This window comes from Meriones unguiculatus, chromosome 3 (assembly GCF_030254825.1).
Source record: "Meriones unguiculatus strain TT.TT164.6M chromosome 3, Bangor_MerUng_6.1, whole genome shotgun sequence".
Taxonomy (NCBI): domain Eukaryota; kingdom Metazoa; phylum Chordata; class Mammalia; order Rodentia; family Muridae; genus Meriones; species Meriones unguiculatus.
The window spans coordinates 74267737-74289100 of NC_083351.1; the positions used below are offsets into that span (position 1 = coordinate 74267737).

The following is a 21364-nucleotide window of genomic DNA, read 5'->3' on the forward strand; positions in this document are numbered from 1 at the left end:
CTGTGTAACATCCCTGGCTGTCCTGGAACTCACTCTGTAGATCAGGCTGGTGTCACACTCACAGAGATTTGCCTGCCTCTGCCTACCCGGTGCTGGGGTTAAAGGTGTGTACACCACACCTGGCTAGATGCTGTGGTTTCGAGTGGGACAGTGGAGGGACCAAGCAGCCTCTTCTGACACCTGGTGGAAAATGGATGCTGGCTTTGAACTTGACCAAACCCTCTGTGGTGGTTTGGATGAGAATGCCCCACATAGGCTTGTATATTTGAATACTTGGTTCCCACTTGGTGGAACTGTCTGGGAAGGATTAGGAGGTATGGCCTTGTTGGAAGAGGTGTGTCACTGGGGGTGGGCTTTGAGGATTCAAAAGCCCAAGCCAGGCCCAGTTAGCTCTCCCTCTCACACTATTGCCTGTGGATCAGCTGAGAGCTTTCAGCCTGTTTGCCTTGTCATGCTCCCTGTCATGATGGTCATGAGCTAACCCATGGGACCATAAACCCTAAATAAAATGCTTTCTTCTCTAAGTTTTCTTGGTCGGTCATGGTATCTCTTCACAGCAATAGAAAAATAACTAACAGCCAGGTGCAGTGGTGCAGGCCTGTATCCCAGCACTCAGGGAGATAGAGGCAGGCAGATCTCTGTGAGTCTGAGGCCAGCTTGGTCTAAAAAGCGAATCCAAAACAGCCAAGGCTACACAGAGAAACCCTGTCTTAAAAAAAAATGCCAAAAGGAAAATAAAATAAAAGTAACTAAGATACCCTCCAATGCCCTCCAAGGCAGAACTATCCATAAGCCCAAAATCAGTGAAACAAAGTCCCAAAACTGGGATCAGAATTTGCAAAAGAGAACAGCAAGATACAGGTTGAAATCCACGTGAGGAACCACGTGGCTGATGCTGCCACTCTTGGAGTATTAAGATAGCAGGACACTTCAGGTTGTAGAAAACGCAGTGTGAGAACAGCAGGCTTCGAGGAATGGATGAGACAGGTAAGAGCTCGGGGAGGAGCCCTCTCAGGAGGTGGCATTTAAACTGAGGCTTAGAAAACTAAGTTTGTTGGAGAGACTTGGTAGTGCCCATCTAGAATCCCAGCACTTGGGAGGCAGTGATGGAAGGAACACACACACATACACACACACACACACACACACACACACACACACACACTCCTATGCTGAGGTCACCCTTGGGTGAGCATTCACATGTGATATATTTCCCTCTCTATTCTGAGAGGTCGAGCCATATAGCGCTTACCCAATTTTTTTAAATCAATTTTTGTTGTGTATTTTTGAGGGGAGGGGTGTTGTTGTTTGTTTGTTGAGACAGGGTCTTGCTATGGCTATCCTGGAACTCTCTAGAGAAGGTGGCTTTGAATTCACAGGGATCCTCCTGCCTCTGCCTCAGAAGCACTTGATTGTCATTAACTTTTAAAATTACATTCCTTCCACTCCCCTGACCACCCAGCCAGCCCAATGTATCATAGGACTTAGTTAAACACAGGGCCATTTCTTCTGTCAAGCAATATGCACAACCAGATCAGCTTTCCAAAGTTCTCCCCAGTGAGAAGGCTTGTCTTCACTCTGTCCTTTAAGGATGTTCCAGAGAGAGGCTCTTGCACATAACTATCACCGAGTATCGACCTTCTCTTAGTCTGTCCATGGGTCATAAAGGATTTGCCATGAGGCTACACACACAGGCTGGAGGGAGAAGGCAGTGCAGTGAGAGTGGGACTAAGGGCATTAGAATTGCTTCCTCATCCTGTAACCTACTAGCTTCTTCACTACTTGCTGAGGTCTGCTCACTGCTTCCATCTAATAGTGGAGTCTTCTTGCCCAACTTTTCAGTTTAATGGATAGGCTAACACACAGCTCATGACAGTAACTCGTTCCTTGGTGGGCCAGGAGCAGGCTTTAGTGTCTGCTCAGACCCAGTAGCAGGTCAAAGGCTAGTTCCCTGAAAAAAGGAGTCTTTCTATGGACAATGGCAGGGCTTTGCCCCCCCAATCCTAAGACCTTCCATCATTGCTCCCTTCAGGGACATTCCAAGGTTCCAAACAGCTGTCTACCAGCTGCTGATGGTTCAGACACCCTTGACTCTTCCAGATCCGATGGCTCAAGTAGTGGAGTAGCATCCCAGAAGCCCGGACCATCTTTATTTTGGGCCCCACTTAAAATTAGGAGCTTTTTGGGCTGGAAAGATGGCTCAGAGGTTAAAGGTCCTGAGTCCAATTCCCAGAAACAACATGGTGGCCTACAACCATCTACAATGAGATCATATGCAGACAGAGCACTATAAATAAATAAACAAATAAATAAATAAATAAACAAATCTTTAAAACAAACAAATAAAACAAAGCAAAACTAGGAGCTTCTCAGGCCATTTGGTAAATGGGCTAAAGTAACAGGCCCAAAGGAGGAGAATACTGTCTCTATATCAAACATCCATGAAGCATCATGACCCATTCCTCTTTGTAAGGGGGACTGGATGCAACAGCCCCATAAAGGACAATACTGAAATGTACACATCTTTGGAATCCTCAAAAGTGGATCTTTACATTTCAGTTGGACCCATTTCCCATCTTCTGATATGTAAATGACTTATTAATAACTCTATATCATTTGTTGCTCCTTGCTCACTAGACTCAACCAGCATAAAGTCACCAATGTAACCAATATCACTGAGGTGATGTCTGTGGAAGGGGAAGGTGATCAAGATCTCAACAAACTAAACTGCAATCAAGGGATGGAGACAAGTTACACCACTAACGTGGGACAGTGAAGGTTTGCTGGAGGCCTTATCTTTTGGTGGAACATAAAGATGAAATGGAGAAAAGGAATTTGCTATATGAAAATGTTTTATTCCAATAATTTTTATTATTCTTTTATATTTTTCTGCTTAGTTAAGTTACCTATCAACAATAATAGTTTCCAATAACTTGGCTTTTTATTTCCTGTCTTATTGCATTGTCTAGGACTTCTTGAATGGTGCTGTAAAGGAGTGGTGTAAGGAGCCATCTAACTTGTTCCTCATCTTGATATTTAACAGCACAAAGGCCCTGAGACAGAAGCACTAGAGAGTCTGGGAAAAGAGTAGAATGTGCATTAGTTAGCAGGAATTCCATAGCAATATCATGCAAAATGGGTGATTTAAGAAATAAAAACAAGGGTTGGAGAGATGACACCCTCACAAAGACATACATGCAGGCAGAACACCGATGTATGTAAAATAAAAATAATAATTAAAAAAAAAAGATGTGGTGTCACCATACCTGGCCTTTAAAAGAAAAAGAAGAAGAAGAAAAAAAAAAAAAGGAATAGAAACAAGTGGCCAGGTATGGTGGCACTCATCTTTAATCCCAACATTTAAGATGCAAAGGCAGGAGGATCTCTGTGACTCAGAGGCCATCTTGCCAAACTGGTCCACATAGTGAACTCCAAGACATCCAGGACTACATAAAGAGACCCTATGAAAGAAAGAGAAAGGGGCGGTGGGAGAGAGAAACATAAAATCTGGTAAGATGGGTCAGGATAAAAGTACTTGCCATAAAAACCAGACAAGCCTGGTGACCTGAGTGGGCTACCCTGAATAGAAAGAGAGAACTGACTTCCACACAGGAACACACACACACACACACACACACACACACACACACACACAATCAGAGCTTAAGAGATGGGTCTTCAGACAACCCAAGTTCAATTCCCAGCACCTACATGGCAGCTCACAACTCCAAGATCTGACACCCTCACACAGACACACATGCAGGCAAAACACCACATGCACATAAAATATAAACAAACAATCTTTTTAAAAAAGAAAGAAGTGTACTATCTCACAGTTCTGCAGATTAGAAACCAAAAGGCTTAGTCCCCCACAGACTGTGGGGACAACTGTGTTCCAGGTTTGTGTCTGACTCCAGTGATGCATGGCAGCCCTTGTTTTCTCTTGTCTTAGGGATATATCATTCTAATCTCTGCCTTCATCTTTTCTCTGTTTTTGTTTTTTGAGATAGGGTTTCTCTGTGTAGCCTTAGCTGCTCTGGAACTTCTGTAGAGGCTGGCCTTGAACTCACTGAAGTTCACCTGCCTCTGCCTCCCAAGTGCTGGGATTAAAGGCATGCACCACCGCCACCCACTGCCTTCATCTTTATATGTGGGTTTCTGTGTCATAAGGACACCTGGCTAGTACATCTGCTACTCCAATAAATACCTCTGTAGTAACCCCACTTCCACATAAGGCCACATTCTGAGTTACCAGAGATTAAGGCTTCAACATACAAATTAGAGGGTTGGGAACACAATCCAGTCCATAATATGTAAGAAATCCCTGGAGTCCAGTACTGAACATTAGGGGGTTCAAATGTTGGTGTATGTTGTTGTTATTGTTTTTTAGTTATAAATATCTCAATTTTATTTCTAGAGCTTAAAATATGTACTGCTGCCACCTACGCCAATCTTGATGCCATTGCCAAACTTCAGCACTATCAAAGTAAGCAAGTGCTACTCTTCCAGTGCTCTCTGTTTTCTGTTTGTGGGTCAGGATGTGAGCTGTCAGCTGCTGCTCCAGAGCCATGCCTGCCTGCCTGCCTGCCTGCCGCTCTGCTCCCTACAAGGATGATCATGGACTCCTATCTCTCTGGAACTGTCAGCCCCAATGAGATGCTTCTTGTATAAGTTCCCTTGGCCAATGGGGTTTTATCACAGCAATAGAAAAGTAACTAAGACAATTGTATACCGTTTCCCGAGTACCATGTTTAAAAGTGTGCCCTACCAGGACTGGCTCATTCTTGTTTCTTTAATCATTTGTTTTGCAGGCTTGAGAGAGAGAGAGAGAGAGAGAGAGAGAGAGAGAGAGAGAGAAGGTAATTCTCTTGCAAATCATTGAACTCATTCAAATATATATAAATTAAATTTTGGCAGTGCTGCTTGGAACCTTTGGCCTCAAACATGGTAGCCCTGTCTTTACTTTTTTCAAGGCAGGATCTCACTAAGTTGCACAGGCTGGGCTTTAACTTGGATTATTCCTGGCTCTCGGCTTTCTCAATTCTGGAATTATAGACCTGCATCACCAAACCACGTATTTTTATATACACCCCAAATCCCCAACCCAGTGCACTAAAGGAAAACAGCAGTTACATTTGATATGGGGTCTTGAGAGAAATAACTCTCACAGAGTTAAATCCAAAATAACACTGCTTTTGACATTCAGTGCTTGACACCAGTGATGTACTGCCAGCAGAAGCCACTTCACGCTTGCTCTGGAAGGTCTCTGGGGAAGCCCTTGAATGGCCTGAGGACTTTCTAAACAATGGTTCTTCAGCTGCAGGTGTGGGCTCTCCCCTGTAGTGTCCCTGTGCACAGAGGGGTTCCTGTGCTCCTGCCCATCCCAGGATTAGAAGGATGCCAGCCATACTCACAGATTCAGCTGCACACGATTAGTCCACAGGAGAATGGCAAACTCAAATACTTGCAAGGAATTGAAGCCCAACAAAACACTCTAGCTACAAAAGTCACACTAGCTTTTCAAAGACAACGATTGTCTAATTTTTCAGAAGCGGATTCCAGCGAGATCACCTTCATTCAAACAGCTGATTTAATCGTGCACTGAAGTCTAGTACTTCTGCACTGTGGCCAGCCATGGTGCTAACGAAGAGCTCGCAATAGGAGCGGGTGAGTTAAAGTTGCTTCCAGGGAGCACTCCCTTTGCTCCACCTCCACACCCCACAATGGACTTCATTGACGGTGACATCACCACTGAGCCCAGACTCCAGCACACAGTGATCTAACTTCTGGATCTTGGAAGCAAGAACATTCCTGCCACGGAAACTTCCACTCCTCCTGGCCACAGTCTGTGTCTCACTGCTGTTCACAGCCCTGTGTCCTGTAGGTGGTGCCCTGGGACACAGCACCGGTCACAGACAGTGACTGTTCCCTCTACACCCTCTCCCACCGCCACACTCGCTCCAGGAGGACGCTGTAAGGTGGAGTCCCCCCTCTTTTCTGCCTCAGCATACCTTGGGTATACCTGTCTCCCTTCAGAGCAGACCTGCTTCACCACACAAAGGAGATGTCGGAAGCCAGCATTCCACCGTGGAGAACAAGACAGCGTGCAGTTTTCTACGGGCAGATTTTTCCTGAGTTTCAACACTTTTCACTTAGGAGTGGCTGGCTAACAGAAATCTGCCTTTCCTTTGGCAATATTTAGTCTAAACTACACTGGTATTTTTTCCCTTTAAAAAGTTTTAGCTTTACCTCATTTTTCTCAAAATATTTCCCAGCTTATTTCTTTTTTTTTTTTCTATTCTTACTATCATACATTGATTTCAGTCATAGAAAACTTAGAAATTCTCTCAGCCAGTGGTTCTCAGCCTTCCTAGTGCTGCAACCCTTTAATACAGTTCCTCACGTTGTGGTGACTCCAACCATTAAATTCTATTGTTGCTACTTCATAAGCGTAATTTTGCTATTATGAATTGTAATATAAACATCTGATATTCAGTGTATCTGATATGCAATCCCAGTGAAAGGGTTACATGACCTCCAAGGGGTCACACGGCCCACAGATTGAGAACTGCTGCATCTAAGCCAAGCCCCTCAGAAAGAAGACATTCAAGGAAGAAAAGGGATTTGCCCGCACCCTCGAAGCTAATGAGCTGGTGGCAAAGCCAGAGGCAGCACACAAAACTGCAGTCTCTGGGCCTGTCATCACTGCAGCTTTCCAATGGATCACTCCAAGGGCTTACCCAAGCCCGCCCATCTGCATTAGGTAATAACTCCTTCCGGGGGTCATTTGTCTCCTCTCAGTGGGCTCTGAAGAGCCAAGGCCAGAGCCTTCCCACAGACTATTGAAGGAATCACTCTTCTGGGCCCCCTCCTAGACAGTCTCCAGCAGATATCTTGAGCAGCATCACTGTGCTCATGAGGAAATTTAAATCCAGGGCTGCTGGCTGGAGCTGGTTGTGCTTCCCAGAGGACGGAGTAATGAAGGAGACAGAAGGTAAAGGGGGTCACCGTAGGATAGAAGTTAGATGATGGGGAGACAGAGCTAGCAGTGTCCAACTCTGTATTGGGTCCCTTTCAGTTTCTTTTCTTTCTTTCTTTTTAAGATTTGTCTATTTATTATTTATACAATATTCTTCCTGAATATGTGCCTGCACAGCAGAAGAGGACACCAGCTCTCATTATGGATGTTTGTGAGCCACCATGTAGTTGCTGGGAATTGAACTCAGGACCTTTGGAAGAGCAGCAGTACTGTTAACCCCTGAGCCTTCTCTCCAGCCGTCCTGGGTTCATGGACACAGAACTGGTAGGAGAGACTGGATGTTCACCGCAAACATGTACGTTATTTTGCAAAAACTTTAGCTTAAAGTTACTCTTGGGGGACACACTTTCTGTTTATTAAACAAAAACGAACTTGACCACAAGCACTGTTGTGCCAACACAAGTGCTGTGTACAGATGGTGAGGCTGAGAACCTTCGGGAGAGCCTGAAGCTGCAGTCACTGGGTTAGCAGGTTGAGACGCCCTTGCTGCTAGTTGCCTATCAGCTTCACCTTAAAATGCCCCCGACAGACCCACCCACGGTGTGTGTGGGTCCCTTAAAAACTCTCGAGCGGGTGCTAACGAGATGGCTCAGTGGCTAAGAGCATTGGCTTCTCCCCCAGGGGACCTGGGTCTGATTTCTAGCAGATCACAATGGTTTTTAGCTCTAGTCCGACACCTTCTCATCTCCACAGGTGCTAGGCATACACACTGCACACACACATACACACACACACAGAGAGAGAGAGACAGAGAGAGAGAGAGAGAGAGAGACGAAGATAGAGAAAAACATTTAGACACATTAAAAAAGAACATTATATTTAAAAGAAGGGTGCTCTACAGAATTTAATCCCAGGAAGTTACAGCCATCGGGGTTGGCCAAGGAAAAAGGAGACACACATCCTGGATGGTGACAGTCCTCCTGGCCACTTCTTCTTTCTTTCCTTTGCACTCCTGAGACCCTCCCTCCTGAAGAGGGAGCTCTGAGGTTGAGGTCCCCTAGCTTATCAGGATTTCCAGCTCCTACCAACTTGTCATCCAAATCCTGGCCTTTGAGGAGCAGCAGCCCAACCTGAACTCCAGTAACTTCCTCAGAATGGATCTTTGCTTAACTAGAGGTTGAAAGGCCCAAATTCCAAAGAATGGATATATGGTCCAAGGATCTCCCACAGCCTTCTTCAGTGTGTCTTCATCATGAAAGAGCATTCTTGTAGAGGATACGCTTAGACCTCTCCTGTACTTTTTCAAATGAAATCAAAGCCATAGATAAAATGAGTGGGAGGAGGAGCCCACCATCTTGGCCATCTCCAACTTGAGCCACTACCATAGAACCTGACTACAGACGTAATTATTCTGAAGGCTTTTTTTGGTTTTTTAAGAATGTGTAACCAAATACTGTCTGAACTATTTGAAAAGAAAGTCTTGAGAGAGTTTCTGCAGAATGTCCAGCCTTGAGTTTGTAACTTCCTGGTACAGTCTCCAAAGTAAATCCAACACAAAAATGTATGAAAGGGTTACTGGTTACAGCTCTTTCACTGCACACCTGCTGGAAACAGGCAGCTCTGGGGACTCTCAGAGCTCCCCGAAGCCTCCCTTCAGGAGTTAGTGAGTTCCCAGAGACTAGAGAAATCAGCCCATCTATAGTATAACAAAGTACAGATCTGACAAATAAGAATATTTGCCATTGTCCAACAAAACAATCTCTTGGTGCTGGAGAGATGGCTCAGCAGTTAAGAGCACTAGCTGCTCTACCAGAGGTCCTGAGTTCAATTTCCAGTGTCCACATGATAGCTCGAAACCATCTGTAACTGTGATCCCACCGGATCTGATGCCCTCTTCTAATGTGCAGATGTAAAGGCAGACTAAACACCCGTATACTTAAAATAGATACATAGATAAGTAAACCTCTAAAAAAAAAAAACCCACTTAATCTCAACTCTAACAATAACTGATAAAAGAGAAAAGGAGGGGCTGGATCAGTACCCTATCCCAAGGCCTCTGCTTCAAAGATTTAATAGGACGCTGTCAGCTTAGGTCAGCACTCTCATCTAAAATCTCATACATCCTGGGCTCTTGCCATTTTGGAAGAATAGGCCAACTCATATCTAACATATGAAAACCTTCCCAGACTAGGGAGATAGCTTGATGGGTAAGAGCACTTGCTGTTCTTCCAGAGGACCCGAGTTCAGTTCTCGGCACCAACATCAGGCAGTTCACAGCCTCGGTGACTCCTTAACACATACGCACACAAGCACTCACGCAGACAACATGAATAAGAACAATAAAATAAATATTAAGTGTATTCTGGCAGTGGTGGTGCACACCTTTAATTCCAGCTCTCAGGAGGCAGTAGCAGGTCGATTACTGAGTTCAAGGCCATCCTGGTTTACAGAGTGAGTTCCAGGACAGCCAGGATTACACAGAGAAACCCTGTCTTGAAAGACCAATATTTATGTTGGTTTTATAAAACATATCATTGTTTCGTATATTTATATTATATATTTACACATAAAAATTATATGTAATTTAAATATAAAATATATGTGTATGCAAATATATTTATATATTTTAATATTAGATATTATCTTTATATATTGAAGGATTTGTTGGGGGAGGGGCTTTGGGAGACAATTTCTCTCTAGATTTGGTACTATCAGAGAGCAAAATTACCACAATTTAAAGATTATAATTAGCTTTATTTGTGATTCCAGAATGGAGCACCAGCTCATTTTGTAACACTGAACAGATTTTCCAAAGGGCTGAGTAGAAGGGTTGTCTCAATCGATAGCAGAGAATCGAAGATAAATCCCGAAGTGGGGACAGAACAGCAGAGAAATAGGAAAATAACTGACCAATTAACACCATGTTATTTTTTATTTTTTTTGGAATGTATCAATGCACGAAATATGGATAGAAATTGGCCATCTGTGACCTTGGAAAGCTGGATAAGCAACATCCACTCAGGTTGGTGACATGGAACTTTTTTTGGGGGGTGGGGTTTGGGGGAGAGGTTTTTCAAGACAGGGTTTCTCTGTGTAGCCTTGGCTATCCTGGACTCAATTTGTAGACCAGGCTGGCTTCAAACTCACAGAGATCCCCTGCTCTGCCTCCTCAAGTGCTGGGGTTACAGGTGTGCCCCACAGTGACCCGCTTCCATTTTGACTTTCAATCTGTCCTGCGGGGGTGGGGGCACAGAGCAGGAGCCTGGTCCACAATAAAAGCTTCCCTATTGATTTATTTTTACATCAATAAACTTCCTCCAAACCCTGGGTGGATCGAGGCAGCATATAAATAAACCAATATATGAATGGCATTAGTATCCCCCAAGACTGCCTTCCTCTCATTTCTGATCGTTTTGCCCACCTGCCTGCCTTGTGCTAAATGCTTTTCCACTGATTACTTCATTAAGTCATCCTATTTCCAGATAAGGAAACTGAGGCTGGGAAGCATTAAGTGACTTGCCCAGGGCCGTTCACCACTAATAGGCAGGGCTGGAATGTGATCCCGGGGGTCCACTCCATGGCCACTGGAGAGCCCTTTACTCTTTCATAGATGCCATTTCCTAGATTGCCCTCAGAGTCTGGAAGTGGCTGGACTCCTGGAACTGGAGCTGCAGGTCACCCAATGTGGCTTCAAGGGGCAGAGCCTCGGGCGTCTGCAGGTGCAGTCTGTGCTCTTGACGGCTCAGCCACCTCTCTAGCCTCTCTTATTAATTTATTTGGAGGAATAACTCAGGTCCTTGTTCATGGTAGACAACATCCTATGATTGAGCTATACACCCTCAACTCTTCAAATTTTATTAAATTTATTTTAAAATTTTATATGCATATACAGTATTTACATCATTTCACCTTCCCTCCCTCAACCCATGACCCCTCACCCTTCTCCCTCTCAAATTCATGGCCTCTTTTAAAATATTGTTCTTACATATATATATATATACATATATATATATATATATAGAGAGAGAGAGAGAGAGAGAGAGAGAGAGAGAGAGAGAGAGAGCAGGCAGGCATTGGACTGACTATGTGGCTCAGGTTGGCCTGAATCTCAGGATCCTCCTGCCTCAGGCTCATGGTCACTTGGAAGTGAAGGTGTGTGCCTCCCTCCCAGCTTTGGACCTAGGCTCCCAATTCTTTCCAGCTCTGTTGCCCTCTTCTCCAGCCTCAGCCCAACTTCTCATTTCAGAGTCTAGTGATCTCACCTGCCACAGCCTGTGAGGTGACCCCTGTGTGCAGGTCTGCTTCAAGTCTCGTCTGAAGCATATGCCCCTATCTATGCTCCATAGAGATGGCTTCCTAATCATGAGGTAAAGCCCCGTTTCCTTTGTCTTGTATCCGGGACCATTTGCAATGTGTTCTCAGTTCATCCAGATAAACTGCAGCCCCCACTCCTGCTCCCAGAACGGTCTGATCGTCACTCCCTAGACAGGGCATATACTAATGCCTGGAAACTCTGCGCACAATCCCCCCAGGCCTGGTGAGCTACCCACCTCGGAAGTGCTGAGCCAAAACCTCCATTTCCATCATGAAATACTCACAGTCCCCTTATCCTCAACCACAGGCCTGGAACACAGTGTTGCTACTTGGACACTGGTGAATGTCCAAACAGTGGCTGCCTTGCCCTAGACAGTTTGGGGCAAGAAATTAAGCTGCCTGAAGCACTTCTACCCCATTCCCCAAATCAGGGCTACCATTATTTTGTTCCTTTGGAAAACTCTAAAGCAAGTGCCCTTACAGACCATTACACGTGTCCTTCCATAGAGCTTTTCTTGTATTTTTTTACTTTTTGGTTTTTGTGGTTGTTGGGGTTTGGGGGCTTTGTGGGGGAGGGGAAGCTCATGTAGCCCAGGCTGGCCCAGGCTCAACCCTCCTCCTTTCACCTCTTAAGTGCTGGCATTACAGGAGTGAGCAACCAGACCTGATATCTTTCTACAGAGATCTGAGTGAGCTGGCCTGCAGCCATCGCTCTCTTACTGGGCTTATGTGTGAGAACACAGTGTAAAAGTGTGTGGCACACCTGCCCACACTCGCACAGCTGTCTCACTTTACCTGTGCTGGTCCTGCTACCCGAGGAACCCATCACCTCCCACCGCACATGCAAACGTCGACACTTAGCCAACTGCCTTGTAAACCCTCCTCTCAGCAGACTTAATCCTCTCCTCATCTCTCTTCCCATAATTGTCTTTCCATAATGCATCCAAATTCCTCCTGTGTGGTCTCTCTGCAGAAATGTGCTCTCCTCAAGGACAGGAACCATGCCTGTTACCCTAAAGTCTCAGGTCAGGCTCATGGGTGCCTTTCCTCCTCAAAGTGAGTGTGCAACACACTGAAGTCAGATCCCCGCATCTCTGCTTCTTCCTCCTGACACTTCAGTTACCTGTCATCAATTAGACTTTGATCATATTAGATGGGAAATTCTAGAAACAATTCTTAAGTTGTTGTTAGGTTTTTCAAGATAGGTTTTCTCTGTAGCCTTGGCTGTCCTAGAACTCACTCTGTAGACCAAGCTGCCCTCAAGCTCAAAGATCCACCTCTATCTCTAGAGTGCTGGGACCAAAGGTGTACCACCACTACCAGGCACTCCTAAGTTTTAAATAGTTTCCTAATATATTGTTATAATTGCTGCCTAATGATTACTTGTGTTAATAATCTCTTATTATAACTATAAATGAAACATATCATAGGTATGTATTTCTAGGAAAGTATGTGTATGGTGTGTTCCTGGAGTATTCATGGTCCCACTTGAGAGCTTGGAATGTACTTCCTTAGGTAAGGATGCTTAGGAAAGAACACGGCCAGTCAATCATTGAGGCCGGAAGCAGCAATCCATCAGATTGCTACTCCCTTCAGCACCTTCACACAGCCCCCCACGAGCTTCCTGACCATCTACAAACGCCCCAGTCGGTGTACAGATGATGCTCAGCCTGGCTCTGCAGGCTGTCCACCCCTGCCCTGACCAGCGTTTCTCTATGCCAAGATCACAGGGGGCTCCCAAGCTCCACCTTGTGGGCTCTGGGTACCTGTCTTTGCTACTACAGTGCCTCTTTCTCTTTTTTACCTGTCAAAATAACTACGAATGCTTCAAGGCCCAGTCCAAATGTCATTTTTCTCCCTAAAATGTCCCATTAGCAGAGGTGGTTTGGCCTCATTCGGTCATTTCCCATGTTGCTCAGGGTTTTTGTAATGCTAGCACCCTGAGTGCAGCTGGCTATGGCATAGTTCAGTGCATACAGTTGGTGCTCAATAAATAATAATTGATTTAGAGAATCTACACTACACCTGCAAGTGAAGTGACAGCAAGCCCAGATCCGAGGAACCAGCAGGGAATTACCTTCCCTGTTTCAGGGAAGGAGGGCAGAGATGCCCCTCCCCAGCAGAGGCATGAGGGTGTGACAGGCAGTTTCCCTGGCTCCACCTTCTTTCTTTACCCCCAAACACCGAACAGATTCCCAGTTCCAGCAGGACAGGAGTCACCTCAGACAGCACACACAGGACACATGGTCGCCAGCCCGAGGCACCCCTGCACCAACATGGCCCAGACAGGTATCTGCGTCTGCAGCCCTGGGTACCTCACCTCTGCTCGGCAGGCCGCCCTGCTCGTCAGCCTGGTCCTCACCTCCTTCCACTTGCCCTGCGGTACAGGTAATAGTTCTGAGCTTTACTCTTGGCCACCTTGGAAAGGGAGGGCAGGGCTTAGGGGGAGGGGAGGATTCCTTGGCCAGGGTTGGTTCTGCACTGAGGAAAGAGGAAATGGAATTCGCCTCCCTGGAGGATCAAGCACAGAGCTGGGGTGGGGGTCAGTTGGGGGGGTTGGATTCATGGCTCTCAATTCCTTTTTTTGGGACAGCAGCAGTCACCCCCACCCCCACCCCCCAACCCCCGCTGACCCTAGCCACAAAACAAAACAAAGCATAACAAGCCTTTTGCCGGGCATCTCAATCAGACAACCTAACTGGTAGACACAGGTATGTATGGCTCCGGCGCTTTTCCCATGGCTCCTCCAGGTTCCCTCAGGATGAGCCCTCACCTTCCCTCAGCACAGCAGAGGTTCCCTTGCTCTGCCCATTTGAAACTGGAAAGTGACCCTCTGCGCTCTATCCCTCCTGAGCCCTGAAACACCTCAAGGTCTCAAGAGGCCTGGCTTTCCCCAGGCTGGCCTCTACACCTGAGCATTAAGGAGTCTGGATCCTTCCCTCCTGCTTTTGACCTTGCCCCAGGCTTCCTCAGAGAGGCCCTACTCCCTGTCACACACTTCTCAACACTGTCATCCTGAGTTTTCTCCTCTAGGGACTGTCAGGAGGCTCTTGGGGCCCTTCAGAGTTTCAGAGCCTTGACTCCTCTCCTCTCTCCTCATCCCACTCACCAGCTGTGTGATCTTGAGCAAACTACTTCACCTCTCTGTGCCCCAGACTCTGTTTATAACATCGGGGTAACAGAACTGTGGTTTATGATTTATGCGATTATTTGTCAAGAGGAAATGAGTAACAACTTGCAAACCATTTACAACAAAATAGTGGCAAGCACACAATAAGTGATAGTAGTTATGGTTACTCTCAATTCATCCACCACAAACAAGGATGAGGTTTTTGTGGTTGTTGTTTTCTGTTTACAATGACAGTGTTGATTGTATCTCCCCTAGCTCACCAGCCCCTGGCTGGATCTTAGAATGGTAAAGGGTAATATTCAAATACGTGGGAATTTTCCTCTCAGCTATTCCATCTAAAGCACCTAAAACTGCTTATAAGGAGGGTGTTTTGACCTCTAAAACTGACAACCTAATACTGGCATCTAATTAAGTTTTTTCCATTCACTTATTCTGTCCTGAGAACACTCCCACCCTAGGGAGAGAGACAAGGTCAAGGCTAAGCAAGTGATTTGGTTTTGAAGGAATTTCCTAATGTCCAGGAATCAGTTTCTCCAAAACAAGGCTCAACTCTAAGCTGCGTAAATAATTCACAGCAGTAGTCAGATTGTGCCAAGGTAATTCCCATACTTTAGTCAGGACGGGGTGACTGGGGTCTGGGTGGCAGCACTTCTCCAGCTCTGGTCAGCAACAACCTTCTTCCTCAATTACCCTGCTCTGTGTCAACAGCACCTCAAAAGGGCATGCTGGCCCAACAGGCCGTGAGTGATCGAAGTTCTCCTTTCCATTTTCAAGCAAACAGCAATATGATTTCCAGAAAGGCTCTTCAAAAGGCAGCCTCTTAGGCTGGGGCACAGCTCAGCTGAAGGAGGACCTTTCTAGCACGCACGAAGCCCCAGGCTCAGTCTGTAGTTTTGCAGGCGCCCAGCACAGTGGTGTCTGCCTGTCACCCTAGTATTTGGGAGGTAGAGACAGGAGAACCAGGAGTTTATCATCATTCTCTGCTGCAGGTTCAAGGCCAGCCTTAGGTCCACGAGATCTTTACGAAAACACCCTTTGGTTTTAATGTGCCTGCGTAGATTGGTACTTGTGTGGATTCTGGTTGAATTGTGTTTCCAATCAGGTGGCCATCGGCTACAGGGGACACCTGAACACACTTCAAATGTGACTAGCTGAATTTTCAACTTTCCTTTTAAAAAGAGAAACTTACATAGCCACAGTGTGGAGGAACTGCTGTCCTGATATTGTGGATCTTGCTATCCTCGGCCAGAAGACACACGGACACGGCTTTTCTTTTCTCCCCTGAAATCCCCAGGGCCCAGCACCGTTCCACAGACTCCTGACAGAACTTTCAGGCTGCCATCTAAAGGTCTTTCCCCCATCTTCCTGTCCCTTGCTTGTCAGTCAGGAGACAGTTCTAAAACTGGAAATCAGTGGACTTGCTCACTTGAGATGTTGTTTTCCTTGATAACCTTGTGCCTGTGTAACTACAACACAACCCTAGGAGATAAAGAATCAGGGTCAGATTTCAGCATTTATTTGTTCACATGTTGGAAAGAAACTATATCTGCTGTGAAAGAGACATTCTGGATTGTCCGGTGCTGGTTTACTTTATCCGCTTTATAGTGGAATGACCAGCCTATAGCTATAGCAACCATGTACACAGGAAGCAGCCGTGTGCGGCGGGTCTCGGCCACTCAGCTTTTTCGGTTTGATTTGTTTTTTCTTTTCTTTTTCTTTTTTTTTTTTTTTTTTTTTTTTTTTTGAGACTCTCTACGTAGCCCTGGCTGACCTGGAACTTGCTATGTAGATCAGGCTAGCCACAAACTCAGAGATCCCTCAGCTTCCTCTTCCCAAGTGCTAGGATTAAAAGTATGTGCCAATATGCTCACCTGGAAAGCATTTTTTTTCTTTTTGAGATACAGTTTCTCTGTGTAGCCTTGGCTGGCCTGGACTTGCTTTGTAGACCAGGCTGTCCTCAAACTCAGAGATCCACCTGCCTCTGCCTCCCTGAGTGCTGGGATTACAGGTGAGTGCCACCGTGCGCAGCTTGAAAAGCATTTTTCTAAAAGAAGTCTCATTGAGGATAAAACAACAATAAAAGGGGATGGTACTTAGGTCAACACACCACAGAGATACCCGCACATCCAGCCTTACTGCTGTACTATTTATAGTGGCTACGAAAGGGAACCAGTCTGGATGTCCATGAATGGATGAAGGGCATGTGATACAGATGCATGACTTTTACTTATAGTAAGGAATACTTATTTTCAGGTTAAGTGAAATAAGTCACATGTGGAATCCAGGTAAACATGGGGAGATTTAGGTGTCTGTTATATGAATGGGAAAGGGGGACTGTCCTGGTTTGCTTCTCTATTGCTGCAATAAAAGACTGACCAAAAGCAACTTCAAGAAGGAAGGGATTATTTCACTTTAGTTTACCGTCCATCAGGAGATGTCAGGTCAGGAACCTAGGGGCAGGAACTGAAGAAGAGGCCACAGAGGACACTAGCTTGCTCTTCCATGTCTCAGGAAGCATGCTTTTTCATACAAACCAGGACCACCTACCTACTGAGGACTGATACCATCCACTGGGGCTGCCTCCCCCGCATCAATCCTTAATCGAGAAAATGCCCCCACAAACATGCACCCGATTAAGGCAATTCTTCAACTGAGCTTCCCTTTCTCAAGTGACTCTATGTCAAGCTGGCAAGAACTAAACAGCACAGGAATTACTTCGAAAGAGGAAAAGGACCCACAGGATGGGAGAGGGAGCAGAAGGACAAATACGTGCAGAGTACATGACCTTTGTGTACGAGTGTAATAATGAAAAAAATATTATTTTGTACACTACTTTAAAAATTAAAAACAAAATGAACTATGTTTAAAGAAAGGGAACATAATCTTTCATTTGGGCTTGTAAAACAAACACCACAGACTTGGTGAACAGAGAAGGACTTGCCCACCACTCTGGAGGCTAGATGTCTAGGTCAAAGTGTAGGCAGGTTTGGTTTCTCCCTCCTGGGGTTACAGATGGCTTCTGTCTCACTGTGACCTTGAACGGCCTATTGGCACTCACAGAGATCCACCTGCCTCTGCCTCCTGAGCCCTAGATTAAAGGTGTGTGCCATTTTTCTCCTTGAACAATACCACTCATACCGCATAGGACTCTACATCCTCACTTGGCCTTAATTACTTCTTTTGTCTGTCTCCAAATACAGGTCCATTGTAGAGTCAGGGTTTCAGCTGATGAGTGTGGGGAGCACAACTCATTTTTTTTCTTTTACCAGAGTCTCAGTGTTGCAGAGTGGTGTCTTCACCAGGACTTCTAGAACATTGCCATTATTATACTCACTGCTTGTGTACAAAACAATTCAAACCCTTTGCCTGGGACTCGCTGAGACTATCTCTGCCCTTTTCTTGCAGAAGCTAGCAGTGACAACTCAACCTTGAGCTCGCACCACCCAGACCCTGGGACCATGGAGCAGTGTGCCAGTAAGTTTCCCGTCAACTGTCCTGCTCTTAGAACCATCTCGGGAGTGAGGAAAGAAATTTGGGCCCTTCTCTGTCCACTACTTGGTGTCAGGTGGCCCAGACCTTCCTGGTCTTCCTAGGCGATGGGGAAGGGGTTGTGCCCAGCACTGTCCACAGAGCTGGTCAAAGCTAGCTTGGTTTCAATCTTAATTTAGTCACACTATCTTTTGTGCAGGTGGGTCTACTGACCCATCCCCTGGCCAGCAGCCAAAGATGCTCTGTGTGAGAATGTCTTAGCATTAGGGGGTGAGAAGCCCATGAAAAACAGCTGCTCCAACCTTTGCCCAAAGCAGGCTTGTGGACTCCTCCGCCATTTTCATTCATCCTCTGAGCTGTTTCCAGGGTGGGATGCTCAGAGAGCAGGAAGGCATCTCTATCACACATGTCCCATCGACAGAAGGCTTTGCTCCACTTTAACTCTGGCCCCTTTATCCCATCAGCACAAAGGACCAACTGTGTTTACATCTGTGCACTTATAAAGACAGGGAACGAGGAACAATACTTAAGTGGCCAAGAACACAGCTTTGGGATCTGCAGATTGAATGTGAGCTCTACATCTGCTATCTTGTGGTCTTGGGCTTCTTCAGTTTGGGTTTCTTTATATGAAGTAGGGATAACAATTGAATAGTGTAGCTCAGTGGCAGAGCATAGCCTCATTCACAGCCCTGGGTTTAATCCCCAGCACCAAAACAATGTGATGACAGCGATATTACCTTGAGTGCATAAGTAGCAAACACATAAAGACTTAGTATACACTTAACAAGTAGCAAGGGCTTCTAAACACCAGCTGCCACCTTGCTCTTTTCCTTAGCTAGCTTGAGAGGGAGCAGGTGCGCCTGGCGAGTTACAGTCCCGTTTTTGCTCTCCCCGTCAGATGTGGAGTTCTGCCCACTAGCCTCCCTGTGCTGCCGAGCCTCGGTGGATGAATATGGCTGGATTGCTGCGGCAGTTGGCTGGAGTTTCTGGTTCCTCACCCTCATCCTGCTGTGTGTGGACAAATTGATGAAGCTAACTCCAGAGGAGCCCAAAGACCTGGCAGCATGAGCACAGAGCCATGGCCCCAAGGAAGGCTGTTCCTACGCGTGTGTGGATAATGGGGAGGGGAAGGAGTGCTTCCAGAGGCTTCTGTCACTTTAAAGACTTTTGCCCCTCAGTGTTTCTGGCTTTATTATGAACTTGGTGCTGCGGATCAAACCCAGGCCCTTATACATGCTACGCATGCACTTTGCCGTTAAGCATCTGTTCTTCGCTGCACACCCCCTTCAGCTACTTTTCCCAAGGCAAGGGCTGTCCCAAGGATCTGTGTGTCTGAATGACCTTATCCATCAGGGTCCACACAAGGACACTCCTCTTCTTTGTAGCGCTTTCTTCTGGGTGGACATGAAACTTAAGGCAGTCTTTTAGTGGACAGATTTGAAAAGCAGGACATTGGCTCCTCCTACTTTAGTGAAGGGCGTGGCCATCATCTCGAGGCGTGAGCGGCACGCCCTCATCCTGCCTTTTTTACAAGTCCAATTCCTCCCCATCACCCTATCTTTCTTCACAGAGTCTCCCACAGCTGTCCAGTCCCACCTATTCTTTTTCATGTGTGTATGTGTGTGCTTGCATGAGTTCGTGTGCACGTGCCTGCAGTGCTCTGGAAGGACATCAGACGCCCTGGAACTGGAGTGGCAGATGGTTGGGAGCTGTCATGGAGGTGCTGGGACTGAGCCCAGGTCCTCTGAAAAAGTAACACGTGCTCTTAACTGCTGAGCCATTTCTCCATCCTCAAGCACTTGTTTTGAAAAGATGGAGAGTAATTATTTCAGGCCAACATAAGTAGAAATACCTGACTTTACTTAGGCATCAGTTTTCTAAGCAGAGCATGGAAGAGTGAGACCCAGCCAATGGCTTAACCTAACACTCAGTCTCATCCAACAGTTTGGAACGTGTTGGACACAAGGTTGCTCCTTTTGATTGGAGCAGCCTTTTGTGGTTTGTTTTGTTTTGTTTTTTGTTGTGTTTTGTTTTTGAGACAGAAATCTGGAACCCAGGTTAGCCTTGAGCTCAACATGTAACTGAGTACTGGGTCTCCTACCACCCACGATAGCCTTGAACTTCTGATCCTTCTACCTCTACCTCCCTAGCAGGGGGGTTAGAGGTGTGCACCATCACACACCCCTGAAAATGCAGTGCTAGGTACAGGAACCATCCAGGTTCCATTATGCTAAGGTCAGGGTAGGGCTGGGGAGATGTGATTGAAAAGACAAGCCTGGGGCAGCCTTTCCTGGAATAAGGCCGACTGACCCACAGGGCAGAAGTCACCATTGGGTTTTGAAGTGTGGCTGCAAAGCCGAGCACTGTGGCTATGCAGCAAAGGCCTGAGACTCCGCTGCGGGCAGTTCAGGCCACGCTGACTCTGTAAGACACCAGAATACGTATGTCAGGCAGGAAGATACTTTTAAAGCATTTTTACATTTTTAAAAAACATCTTGAAGTCCATTTCCCAGCCTTGGTGTATCAGGGGAAAAGCTCTATCTCCTGGGAGGCAAGCAGAAACTCCCAGCATCTCCTACCCATCCAGAGAGGAGGTTTTTCAACCTATCTCTGGATGGAAGCCACCAGAAGTTCTGGATCAACAGGAACAAGCCCAAGTCTCACTCCCTAACTTTCTGGGAACAATTCTGTAGAAAAAGAACCCTGGGAGAGGTGGGGGGGGTCACCATGACACAATGGGTGTGATGGGAAGCATTTGCAGAGCAGAAAACCAACATCTTGTAGGTTTAGATTTTTCAAGAACCTATTTTATTTTAAATGCCTCTACTTCCTCTCCACTCCCCCCACCCCCCAACACACACACACATTAGGAGAAAAAAGCAGGTTAGGGACACAAACCTCTCTAGCTACTTCCTGCTGGTTAGGGATGCTGGGTTTTTGGGGGACAATACCAATCTCAGTCATCTGTATTCCAGAAGTCCAGCTGAACAGCAAGACAGCAATCCAGCAAACACAACAGCAACCACAGCAAGCAACCTCAAAACATTCTCTGGAGCCTTTCTCTGTGCAAGCATTTCCCTCTAGGAGTATCTTGAATCGATATGAATAGAAGAAACCAAAAGATGCTTTGTTTGGGGGCTATTTTATACTCAAAGAATGTTTTTTTCAGCTGACCAAAGACAAACACCAGGGGCTGTTCAGGGGGACATACCAAAAACATTTCCACGTGCCACACTTGGGAACAAAACAAAAACATGTTTACATCCACTACAGCACCTAGTGATGAGAAAAGGATGGCAACTTCTGACATCGTTCTCTTAGAACTGCTTCACTGGACACTTTCTGTCACTTACACCGTTCTGATGTGTATCTAAGGACGTACAAAGTGAGCTAACCGGGCCAGTTTGGATTTTATTTTCTGTGTTTATGAGTGTTTTGTCTGTGCACCATGT

The 21364-nt window shown here is 46.1% G+C and overlaps 2 protein-coding genes across 2 annotated transcripts in view; one reads left to right on the forward strand and one right to left on the reverse strand.

The window, feature by feature from the left end:
• The window catches only part of Atp6v0a4 (ATPase H+ transporting V0 subunit a4), an 86429-nt gene that overhangs the window by 54322 nt on the left and 10743 nt on the right, over positions 1-21364 (reverse strand). The gene's annotated exons all lie outside the window — the stretch shown is intronic.
• Positions 13460-21109, forward strand: Tmem213 (transmembrane protein 213). The gene is made up of 3 exons (XM_021635126.2): positions 13460-13681; positions 17829-17897; positions 18811-21109. The coding sequence occupies exons 1-3, from the start codon at positions 13537-13539 to the stop codon at positions 18978-18980; spliced, it is 384 nt and encodes a 127-aa protein (XP_021490801.1). The 5' UTR covers positions 13460-13536; the 3' UTR covers positions 18981-21109.

Bases quoted from the DNA above. Each gene is read 5' to 3' on its own strand.
- Tmem213 (XM_021635126.2), top strand. From the start codon at position 13,537: ATGGTCGCCAGCCCGAGGCACCCCTGCACCAACATGGCCCAGACAGGT. The intron at 13,682-17,828 runs GTAATAGTTCTG...CTTTTCTTGCAG, and splicing joins CCACTTGCCCTGCGGTACAG to AAGCTAGCAGTGACAACTCA. The intron at 17,898-18,810 runs GTAAGTTTCCCG...TCTCCCCGTCAG, and splicing joins GACCATGGAGCAGTGTGCCA to ATGTGGAGTTCTGCCCACTA.